Consider the following 12,700-nt stretch of genomic DNA (forward strand, 5'->3'; position numbering starts at 1 on the left):
TGCTCCACTGAATGAAATCTACACCAGCCAGGAGCTTGGTAGAGTTCTGTTGTAATTGACCCCAATTTCTGACAGAAATGATAATAAATGCGTTGGCCCGTGGGTGGCCATGCCTCCTTTTGATTAGTTTTGCCCACTTTTTTTAGGAGGCAAGATCAAGGGAAGCGGCCCAAGAATGAATTTTTTTGCAACTTTTAGGCCGATTGCGACATTTCCATGCCAGAAAAAAAGTGTAGAAATGTTGTAACATTCCCCCTATGTATGTGGACATTCTCAAATTTCACTATAAACTTCATACTAACATTTTAAAAAAAACAACACGCAAAGAAGCTGCGAAAAATGCTAACCAAAACGCGTCAAATTACAGGTAGCTATTTAACATAGAGTTTGTGGGACTTTTCATGGATTTTAGGCTATATCAGCAGACAGTAAATAACATTCCCATTTTTCAATGCCACATTATAATTTTTTAATTATTATTATTATTATTATTATTATTATTATTATTATTTCCTTAGGATTTTCAGAAGGTATTTTTTCATGTCAATCAATATCATCAACTGAAGTAAAACAAATTGTGGCAAAATTGAATTCGATTAAATTTTGAAATTTACATTTACATTTCTTCAGATATGTGTAATACAGATCATTTTAATTAACATTTTGTTTAGGTGCTTGTAAATCTTTATTCATTACATTGAAAATTAAACAACTTTTCGGCGGATTAAAGGAACTTGCCTATCACAGACATTTACAGCATGATAGAAAAACCCCTTAAAATAAAAAATAAAAAATTATTAACTATTTGACTCGAGAGTCTCATCTTTAAGTTTTCTTTTTTTAAAGATGATGAGAAACAGCTTTTGAATATTGAGCCCATCCCAGTGGAACAACTCCTTGAGACATACAAAAGGAAAAATGCAGATGAGGGCCGACTATTCCTTGATGAGTTCCAGGTACAATATGTTAATCATGTTAGATCTTAATATATATGTATATTTTTACAGTAAAATTGAAGTCATGTATACTGGAGAGTAATATAATGTTACTCATTAGAATGTTCACACAGAGTTTTTTTGCAGGTGTGTCTGCCTCCCATTGAAATCAATGTAAGGCGATTTTGGGCTGTTGTTTCCATGTCAAAATCAGCACCAAAAAACTCTGTGTGAACTGACTCTTAATAGGAGGAGAACTTTGGTGTTGTCACCAGCCCCACTGTTATGTGATGGCTTGCCAGTGAGCTTTTGTTCATTCTAAGTTCCATACACTAATTTAAATAAACACTGCATGCTCAAAAGGTTTTGCTTTATCCTGCTCCCCCTATAATTTGAGTAGTATATATAAATCTTGTGTTCGACCCCCAGCATCCATAATCTCATTTTGTGTTCAAACAGTAGACACCTCCCTCCGTCCCCGGGTTGGATGGGTCTCTTTCTTCAGTCTCTTTGCCTGAAAGGAGGTTTTCCTTCAGAATGTTTGTGTTGTTAGACTTTAGTGCTTGTTCAAATAAATGACACACTTGCCAATGTTCGGGAGCGCATTTTTGGGAATTTTACTAACAATATCTCAGAAGATTTGTTCCATTTATAAACTGCATGGCCAAAGTTATAGCCCTCATGCCTACAGATTATAGAATAAACTTTTATCATTTTACATAAACAGTAGAAATTATAATTTGAATATTTTTGTATTTTTAGAGCATTCCACGTGTGTTTAGCAAATTCCCAATCAAAGAAGCCAGAAAATCCTGCAACCAGCCTAAAAATCGCTACATTGATATTTTACCATGTAAGTAGGTAGTATGTTTATATAGTATTTAAGTGATGCATTTGTAATATTATAGAACTGACTGATCAACAAATCATTTTTCAGATGATGAAAACAGAGTGGTCTTATCCGAAATACATGGAGAGCCAGGATCAGACTATATCAATGCCAGCTACATTAACGTAAGGATAAAGGCTCCGTTATTGTTGAAATGAAGCATAACCTAGACCTCTATAAGCTTGCCTTACATCGTAGCTCCACCCATAAGGCACGCTAGCTCTCCTACCATCCGTTTGAGCCAGCGTGCTTTCAAATTGGAGTTTTGCTTAAAATTGATTACATAAATTGTTGTCTTTCATTTTTTATCCAAACAACTACAAATAGTGCATTTACCATTTATAAGAATTTATTTATTTGTATACAATAGATCCGGCAGAGCATTTTGACTTCCATTATAAACTTTTAATATAATTGTTCTTACTGTATGTTTTTGTTGACCACCCCTAAAACATGCAGCTGTAAAAATATACTGTTTATATCTCATGGCTTCATTTTTATGCAGGGATTTAAAGAACCAAGAAAATACATTGCTGCCCAAGGTAAAGTCCATGTCAAGAAAGGCGTTCTTATTATCTCAGTTTACATAAAATACATTAGCTTTTCTATTTATTTAATGTGGGATCATTTACAGGCCCCAAGGAGGAAACTATGAATGATTTCTGGAGGATGATCTGGGAGCAGAAGTCAACAATCATTGTAATGGTCACTCGCTGCGAGGAAGGGAACCGTGTAAGTAGAAACTAGCGATTAAACAGGACCTATTAGCTCTCCCGTCATGTCCGTTTTGTTAAATACTTGTATTACCCATGAAATAACAATTGTGGACCATCTTGGCTTTGAACTTTGCATTATGCCCTTCCTCTATTTCTCCTTGAAATGTTTGAATAAGTTGACAACTGGACATTACCATTCCCCTTGTCAATAGGATATGCCCGTACACAGGCGGACAATGTTGACATTATTGGACAAGTTTGGTTATGGCTCTGGATGGTACAGTTGGGTCATTCACTTGAATGGAACTAAGCTGCTGTGAGCTGCAGTACCAGGAACGGCCACAGTTAATGTACAGTGCTGTGCCTAGGTAAACAATGAAGTGCACGCATCACTCACTGGAGCACTCTGGTCCCTTAAAGGGGTTTCCCCATGAGAGACATTTATGACCTATCCACAGGATATGTTATAAATGTCAGATAGATGCGGGTCCCACCTCTGGGACCAGCACCTATCCCTAGAACGGGGCACCCTAAACCCTGTTCTAGTTTTGTCTGTTCTCACTGCCTCACGGCCACTTCCTGGTTATATGGTCGGGAGTTCCGAAAACAGAGTAGCTCGCTGAGCTACGCTGTTTCCGTGACTCCCATAGTAGTGAATGGCAGTTACAGAATCAGCGTAGCATGCAAGCTACACTTTTTCTGTAACTTCCATTCTGTTCTATGGGACTTACGGAAACAGCGTAGCTCAGCGAGCTACGTTGTTTACGTAACTTACGGCCATATAACCTTTTTTATGGTCAGAATTCACCTCAATCAGCCGCAACACAGAGCGTCTGAACAGGGTTTAGGGGGCCCCTTTCTGGAGATAGGTACTGGTCCCAGAGGTGGGACGCGCATCTATCTGACATTTATGACATATCCTGTGGATATCCTCAGAAAAAGCATGGTACAACAGTAGCACACGTCTCCCAAATTTCAATCAATATGTTCTTTTATTGGTCAAACATCCAGTAAAAAATGGTTGGATGTTTGACCAATAAAAAAACATATTGATTGAAATTTGGGAGACGTGTGCTACTGTTGAACCATGCTTTTTCTGAGGATTACATTACGTCAGACTGGGTTTGTCTGATCTTACAGTGTGTCACCGCTCCTGATATCGGGATTTGTGCTGCTTCGAATATTTTATTTTTTGGAATATTCTGTGGATATGTCATAAATGTCTCTCATGGGAAAATCCCTTTAATGCAGGTAATCGATGGGGGTGGACCAAAGGACATACCATTAATATTACAGTCTTGGAAAACCCCTATATATTATACAACATATTATTTTTCTTACATATTGTGCATCTATACATAAAATGATGTTAGATGGAATAGAAACAGTAGGGTCATATCAAAGATCAGACATAGACATCAGATTTGAGATGTATCTATGAAAGAGTATCTCATGTCATGAAGTTAAAAATCCAATATAATGTGGTTTAACAAGTAACAAGATAATTTCCATGTGGCAAATGGAAGGTGTGGTTGTTTAGTACTGGTTTACATTTTTAAAATTAAAAACGGGGTTGCAACAAAACTTCAATAATCTTAAATAGAAAAAAAGTAAAAGAGATTTTTTCACACTGATAAGTAATAATACATGACTGCCAACAGTTTCATCTGCAAAAAAAATTGTTGTCCTTGTTCCTTTTATTTTACACTTCATCACATTTTCTTCTTTATTTTTTTATGTTTACTTATCCTTACTAATTTTATTTATATATATATAAATTCTCCAATTCATTTTTGCTGGCTCTTCTATCGTATAGTGTAATCGCTGCCTGTAGTGGCGCATGATCTGATACACTAGGTGGGGCATATGCAATGCTAGAGAGCATGAGGCAAACTGAACGAGAACCAAACATATAGTCTATTCTGGATAAAGCTCCTCTAGAGGGGGTGAAACAAGAATATTCCATGGTGTGAGGACATCTTTCTCTCAACAATTCCACCCATCCCAACTCCAAAACTAGTCTTTGTAAAGTGGAAGGCCTCTGTGGGACAAAATCACCCCCTGGAGGTGTAAACTTGTCAAGAGCTAGTTCAAAGAGCATATTATAATCACCCATACATTAAAATTCTGGCCTCAGGAAAATTAGAAACAAATTTAGCGGCTAGTTTCATGACTGCTAGGTTAGCTTGAGGGGAAATATATAAACCGATAATCACATATGATATACAGTTAATATAGGCATGCACAAAAGCATATTTACCCTCAGAATCCACAAGTGACCTTGTAGCATCCCATCGTACTGAACCAACAGTGATACCCCTCAGGAGTAAGAAGAGTGCCACGAATATCTGGCCCACTGAATCCATGGTTCCTGTAATCCAATAACAGAATCAGCTGTTAAATGTGTCTCTTGGAGATATAAAATATGAGGCCCAAACCATCTAATGTGAGCAAAGATTGCAATTCTCTTATGGGATTTTCCCAACCCTCGAATATTCCATGACATCACTTTTAACACCGACGTGATAATGCAGATATGTAAGCTGGCAAGGTATATTCTGTAGTGGACAAATGTGATTCATCTAAAAAAATAAGTACATTCATGGTGTGCAAAAGGAATATCAAGCAAACAAAATATAACCAAAAAAAGGCAACCAGGCCCTGTAAGTGCAAAGTTGGGAAGGATCTCCTCCCAGGAGTATTAACAACAATATCCATATTGAGTTGTTATACTAATACTTGTATTGTGGCTTATAGTTATGGGGTGTCTGCACATACAAAAGGGAGTGAGATGTTACACTGCACAGAAACTGAATTAGACCATAAGTAGTACCCGCCAGTATATAAATATCTGCCAAAGTTTCAGTATAGAAACTTAAAAGTCATAACAGTGAAAAGGGAGACAATCTCCAGGGATCCATATGATCTGGAAAAATAAAAGATGGTACTGATGATCCCCCTCTCTCACCCTCCCTCACTGAATAGAGTATGTTCAAATCACGTAGGCACTTCTTCACCGCTATAAAAGTTGCTCATTGCTATTGAAGCTCAGCCGAGAAGTCCGGGAAAGCAAATTCGGGTTTTCTCATACTTGATCTCCTGTTTCTTCCGGGCCATTTGCAGGATCATGTCACGGACTTTCCAGTTTAGGAGACGGGCAAGTAAAGGTCTCGTGGCAAACCAGGTTGCGGTGGTCGTGCTGGTACTCGGTGGGCCCGTTCTACTGCAAAGGCAGATGAAAATTGATCATCTGGAAAAGTAGCTCTGAGCCAATGTTCGATGAAGGCCACAGGCGCTGACCCCTCTGCACGTTCTGGCATACCTATGATCCAGATATTATTTCTGCGCGAGCGGTTTTCCAAATCGTCACATTTTTGCAGTCATAATTACATTTTCATTTCTGGAATATGAGCAGTGTTGTCTTCCAGAGTAGAAATGCGCTGTTCCGTCTCTCTTATCCTGCCCCGGGGACGCTGTACATCATGGCGTAGCAGGTCCAGATCCACCCTCAACTCCTCTATCTTCCTGGTCAGACAGGGAGTGGATAAGGTAGTGGCTTGTAGCAGTTGTTTGTATACCTGCTTTAGGGTGAGTTCTGGTTCGGATTCAGACTCCTCAAAGTGATTAGCAGGAGAGTTCTGGGCGTGTAGCAGTCTGTAGCGCGTTGTTTGAGAGGCTGCGGTGCCATCTTAGGAGTTATCTCTGGTGTATTCTTTACGTTTTTCCGCTGCTGATGTCGTTTTTGAGGGGCCCATCTCGTTAATCCTTCGGTGCTGTAGACCTGGAGAGGTGTATTTGGCCTCAGGATTACAGGCAGGATTCCGACTAATGCGAGTTAGAAGCGGCAGCTACCTCTATGCACGTCAGTTCATGTTGCTAGCAGGCCACGCCGCCCCTGACACAACCTCTTTAATAAATATTTTATTAAAATTACTATCTATGTGGGGCGTGGTGGCCAATCACCATTCAAACAGCATCACTGGGAGCAAAGGGTCAATTCTTATATTGAGAACTTGTCGTCCCTGAGGATTCCGGGCGCATTTCAGCTAATTTAAAGCAACCCTAGATGCGCATATCTCTTATACAGTTTCAATGCACATGTCCAGTGTGGGCTAAACGCTGCTACTATGTACATGAATGAATAAAATTGCTTGAATTTATGCTACTTGTGAGTGCTGCAAAAAATTTTTTATAAAGGGATCTATGATATTTTTTCTGTTGGCACTTTGGTTCTTTAAATGTAAACTGTGCTACTTTCTTTCTTCTGTGATTTTTATACAGATGTAGCATGTGGCAACATGACAAATCGCACGCTACTCTATTTACATAGGGCACCATGGCGCGCTGCACTATTTACACTATTATATCAAGTGTATTAGGAAGACACTCTACAGTAATAGGGAAGCACCTCATTTGTCATGTTAAAGGGTAACTAAACGTTTGACAAACTTCTGACATGTTATAGTGACATGTCAGAAGTTTTAATTGGTGGGAGTCCAAGCACTGAGACCCCCCACCAATCACTCAAACGAAGCGGCAGAAGTGCTCGTGTGAGCACTCAGACGCTTTGTGTCTGTTCGGCTTTTTCCGGAAATGAATGTATTGGAGTACGGACTCAATAGAAAGTCTATGAGCCCGTACTCCGATACATCGGCTTTCCGGGGAAAGCCGAACAGACACGAAGCCGCTGAGCGCTTACACGAGCACTTCTGCCGCTTCGTTTGAGTGATTGGTGGGGGGTCTCAGTGCTCGGACCCCCACCAATCACAACTTCTAGCATGTCACTATGACATGTCAGAAGTTTGTCAAACGTTTAGTTACACTTTAATGCTTGCTACAAATACATTATATATTTGGAAAGCAAAATGGAATAAATATGGGACACCACCATTCGTATAGTAAAAGATGCCAGTATCTCTTAAAATTATTCTATTGTAATTTTTAATTTCAGAACAAGTGTGCTCAGTACTGGCCATCAAATGAAGATAAAACAGAGGAATATGGAGATATCACTGTAAAGATCAAAATGGAGAAATTATTTCCTGATTACATTACACGCAAATTGCACATCACTAATGTAAGTCACTTCATCTTTTCACCTTACAAGAACAATAAGTAGCTGTTTATATTATATTATGTTATATTATTATTATACAGTATTACCCATATTCACTTGAAGTACATTCATGGAAATAGTGTTTTGGATTGTCTCTCATACAAATCTGAGTGTTTAGCTTAGCAGAGCGGCCTCACTGGCCTCCACCAGGGACCCACAAAAGGGCTTCTCTACAGAGAGGCTGCAGGTTGTGGCCCCAGAACTGCCTTTCTAAGTGACATCTACAATGTAGCACAGACAGGCACTCTGACCAAGGTAAATCACAGAGCTGGCATTGATGGGGCAAATTTGGCCATTACACAGAACCCTCAAGCCTTAGAGATCCCCTGGTAGAAAGGAACACTTTGCCTCAAGTTGACTACTGTCTGGGAACAGCAATCTCTCCTCTGACATTACATTTCAGATATTTAACAAGACATGTATTCATAAGTTATAAATAACCTAAAATTATGCTATCTCCCCTAGGTGTACAACTGACTTTAAATGATATAAATCTACATACAGTGGAAAGATTATGTTTATTCCATCAATATAATGCTTTATTTTTCATAGTCTGGATACTATTAACATACTATATACTATACTATATATTTACTAATATACATGGGATACAGTATACAATTATAATCACATATGATTTTCATCCATAATATAGCGCCGTGAAAAATCAGAGCGTGAGATCACTCACATCCAGTTCACTGTTTGGCCAGATCATGGTGTACCAGATGATCCCAACTTGTTGCTGAAATTACGTCGGAGGGTCAATGCTTTAAGCAATTTTTTCAGTGGTCCAATAATTATTCATTGCAGGTACAGTAATTCTAATCTTGGATACCTTTTGGATATCAGGACAGGTGAGAGGTTTGTGTGGCTGGTGTTTTTAGCTCACGGTGGATTGTTCAAACTAGATAAAATTATAGCAAACATTCAGCATTTAGTTAGTACGGGATTTAAAGGCTACGTACACATTTGACATTGTTTTTTCAAAAATAAAATTGTACATCAGTGTGATTGATGCAACTTCCTAAATACATTTTATTAAAGAAAATTCTTACTTTGTGAGATACAGCTGCTTTGTATTCTGTATACAGAGCAGCTGTATCATTCGATAAGACCTGAATCCGTCAGGTACGCGGGGCTGACGGCTTCAGTGATAGCGGGTCCTGCGTATCTCTGACAGGCAGGATCCACCTGTAATCGATCACATCTAAGTTATATTTAGGAAGTTGCTCCAATCACACTGATGTACAATTTTTTTTTTTTTTTAAAACAACAATGTCAAAGGTGTACATAACCTTTAACCCCAGGATATAATGAAGAATGCTCCAATACTGTCTGTAATATGGTTCTGTACAGAGGCACCCCACCATACGGGGACTCTGCGTACATCCATACAGGCTCCGTGCCCACGGCTTTGCTGTGTGAATGACGTCTTGAACAAATGCCAGATGACATTTTTTCCTGACAATCCAACTTGGTTGAGCATATTTTAGAGTATGTATATCTGAAGCAACACCTTCCTTCCATATCTCTTCTCTGGAGGTGACTGCCCTAGATACTAATGAAGAATGGAGCTCCATAGGACCGTCTCTTTGTTTCTGTTTTGACAGGTTAAATTAAAAAGGCTGAATAGAATAGAATAGAATTGGGGAAGATTTACGGAAATTGGTACAAAGGAAAGCAGTAACTTACTACTACTACCACCAAGTTTTAATTTTCTAGGTAACTTCTTCACACTTCCTTTGCACCAGTTTTTGGTAAATCACCCTCCATGTTTTTGCAACATAAAACAATCAATTGCAAGCACCAAGAAAGTGACAGTCTTCCTTTTGTTGCTTTAGATTTCTGCATCATCAATGCACATTTATGAACTGTGATTTGTTCTGTTTCTAGTGCTGGCGTTGGGCGTACAGGAACTTACATAAGCATTGATGCCATGTTGGAAGGTCTGGAGGCTGAGAGCAGGGTGGATGTTTATGGCTACGTGGTACAATTGAGACGCCAGCGCTGTTTGATGGTTCAAGTAGAGGTGAATATAGAAGCAATCAAGATGTTATTTGTATTTGTTACTTGCTGTCATATGAGTTTTTACAGAAAATGCTTATTTAGAAGCTTTTGAATGCAGAAATGTGATTGTATATAATGCTGTTGCTTTACTTACAGTCCCAGTACATCTTCATACACAAGTCTTTGGTGGAATACAATCAGTTTGGAGAGACAGAAATCAGTACAGCTGATTTTCCACATTTACTCAACAACATGAAGAAAAGCGACCTACCCTCTGAACCGTCTCAGTTGAACTTTGAATTTCAGGTGAGGTGAAAAAAAATCTGAAGTGTGTACCCTGGTTGAGAAAAGTCATTTTCAAACACCCTATTAGAACATTCTCAGTTAACAAATGAGAGTCCCTTATTTCCTCAGAGGAGCAGAGTGTCTACAAAGAGTGTCTCTTTATCTCTCTGGAGGACCCGGCCTGTCCATGCATTATACGGACAATCTATTGATTTCATTGGGCACCGTTTAATGCTTCATTGTCCCAGGTGGCACTTCAGGGAAATTGGATACTTGCTACTAGGTTCTTCTGCAGATTGCAGCTAATTCTAGGAGTCCCAGTAGCTAGACGTAGCTCGACTATCTTTCACTCGGGGCAAATAATTAGTTTACTGCCGTAGAACTCTATCCACATATTCTCGCCAAGGCAGAGTGTCTTTGTTGGCTCCCTGGATACCGAGCAACCAGGGCACATTCCCCAGCAGGCCCCCTCTATCTGCGACCTTGCCTTTATCTGTCTTTAAACTAATACATTGTTATTGTAATAACATGCAATCATTAAATAATGAACATCTGAATTTATGTTGTTTCGTGATAACTTATCGAGATATGACTACAAGTAATCTTACTGAATTATACCCTATGTACAAATGTAGATAAGACCATGTTCATACTGTCATAATGTATAATAACAGATAGAAAGCTACGCTATTTTTCCCACCAAAAAATACTAAAATAATTCCATGATTTTCTGTGTTGTTTTTTTTTTTTGAATGATCAAATGACAAATGTGAAATTACATTTTTTAGAGATTACCCTCATATAAAAATTGGAGACCACAGACAGTCGGAAACCACCAGGATAACAAGGACAAGAACCGCAACTCCTCAGTTGTTCCATGTAAGAGATTATATGTACATAACTACATGCATATATATACATGACCCTACATGCCATAAATACTATGCTCTAATAGAGTTGAAAGAGGATATTCACAAATATTACAAGCTTGCATATACAATCATATAGAGATACATAGCAAATCCAGGGCTCGTGGACACGGCAGAGCTGTGTGCACAGAGCCTGTATGGCAGTGCATAGAAAATGCAGGCCCCATAGGATGCCGTATGTATGGGGAATACCTCAATGTATATGCAAACTGATGGAGCATGGCAGAATTTTTTCCTGTTGGATTTGTATAGAATCTGATAGAAAACTCCTTAGGAAGTCAAAGGCAAATGGAGGTACAGTAAGGGCCAGATACTTGAATGAGCACTATATTACGGTCACGTACAACACAAGTTTTACGTAGACAGAATATGGCTAATGGTGATGGTAAAAACCATCAGTCCATCTAAGGCCTCGTGCACACAGTCTTATTACTGCTCTTTACATTCTCTGAGTTTTACAAAGTTGTAATACGGTACCCATAGATATCCATAGGGCCATACAGTAACAGTACCTTCATATGGCTCCAATTTCATATGAATCACACAGAAAAATGTCTAGGAAGAATATCTCTGTAATACAGTGCCGTACGGATGTGGCACATGGAGTTCCCAAGGCTCAATACTATGTAGCTGTAAGGACTTTGTATGCCGCCATAAAAGATACACGCACACAGCTCTGCTATGTATTCTAAGCCTAAAACTAATGTTAAAAACACATGCCATTTGTCTCCGCACTTGCTGGTTCTGTAGTTCCAAATGTAACCACACATTTTGTTGAGATGCTAGTCGAGAAATATACAAATACACTGGGGATCTATGTGTTCACAACAGTAATGATTGATTTTTATAAAGCCTTACAATAAAAAATAGTGATATACAACATGGAATAAAACAATTGTACATTATCATGGTTGATAAAAGTGAGTTTTTTTTACAGATGAATTTAACCGTGTCCAGGTCAGAGTGAACGATGAGCCAGAGGGAGAGCACACAGAGGACTCCGAGATGTCTTCAGATGAGGACAGTGATTCTGAGGATTCTATCTACATCAATGCATCCTACATAATAGTAAGCTGTTTTTTATTAATATATTGGTTACTCCAATATATCTGAATGATCAGTGATTAAATGATGAAATTCTTTCTGCCACCACTAGGATGCTCACTGCATATGGATTTATTATAGAGAGATCACTGGGAGCTGTACAAATCCCTATGTAGTGAACTTCCCCTAATGATGGCTAAAAAATCTGCCTTTGCTCTACACGAATTCCATCATCCTACTTGGCTGAGGATATTTATTTGAGGACTTATTGAAAGTACCACTTGTGTCACAGCTGACTATTAATCTCTGGCCCAAAACGTCATCTGTATGAAAGCAAATTGACCAAAAGTAAAAGATTATAGGAGCTCGTGATAATCTGAGTAATATATTACTCTCTAAATTCTATTATTAAAGTGGTCTAAAGGACTGAGACTGTGATAACCCACAGCCCTGCCACCCAGGTATTTCAGGTGTTCAGAGATTGTTATAATGCACTATAATCTGCAATCTATAACTAATGGTGGGGGCAGGGGGGGCATATATCTGTTTAATGGGAGCATGAACATGCACCTGTTTTATCTCCTGCCGCTTTGCCATTATTGCTCGCCACTCCTGGCTCCATTCCAAAGGGGATGTGCAGAGTGAAGTCGTTTTGTGTATGAGCAAAGGGTTATTAAGACAATTTTTTTAAAAGCTGCCAAGGAACTTATCCCAAGGCACTAAAGGTTCCCACAAGTGCCCACACTGACCGCATGGGTTTGTGAATTACCCAGGAGGAC

At 38.9% G+C, this 12,700-nt stretch overlaps 1 protein-coding gene across 1 annotated transcript in view; it reads left to right on the forward strand.

Annotated features, from left to right (window-relative positions):
* PTPRC (protein tyrosine phosphatase receptor type C) overlaps nt 1–12,700 on the forward strand; it is a 130,584-nt gene that overhangs the window by 103,385 nt on the left and 14,499 nt on the right. Inside the window, exons 18-28 of the mRNA XM_075832238.1 lie at nt 847–956; nt 1,698–1,788; nt 1,873–1,949; nt 2,330–2,366; nt 2,459–2,556; nt 7,492–7,617; nt 8,312–8,466; nt 9,550–9,685; nt 9,820–9,969; nt 10,737–10,827; nt 11,815–11,945. Coding sequence (XP_075688353.1) covers nt 847–956; nt 1,698–1,788; nt 1,873–1,949; nt 2,330–2,366; nt 2,459–2,556; nt 7,492–7,617; nt 8,312–8,466; nt 9,550–9,685; nt 9,820–9,969; nt 10,737–10,827; nt 11,815–11,945 — 1,202 coding nt within the window. The remainder of the gene's footprint in view (nt 1–846; nt 957–1,697; nt 1,789–1,872; nt 1,950–2,329; nt 2,367–2,458; nt 2,557–7,491; nt 7,618–8,311; nt 8,467–9,549; nt 9,686–9,819; nt 9,970–10,736; nt 10,828–11,814; nt 11,946–12,700) is intronic.

Source organism: Rhinoderma darwinii, chromosome 7 (genome assembly GCF_050947455.1).
Source record: "Rhinoderma darwinii isolate aRhiDar2 chromosome 7, aRhiDar2.hap1, whole genome shotgun sequence".
Classification (NCBI taxonomy): Eukaryota; Metazoa; Chordata; class Amphibia; order Anura; family Rhinodermatidae; genus Rhinoderma; species Rhinoderma darwinii.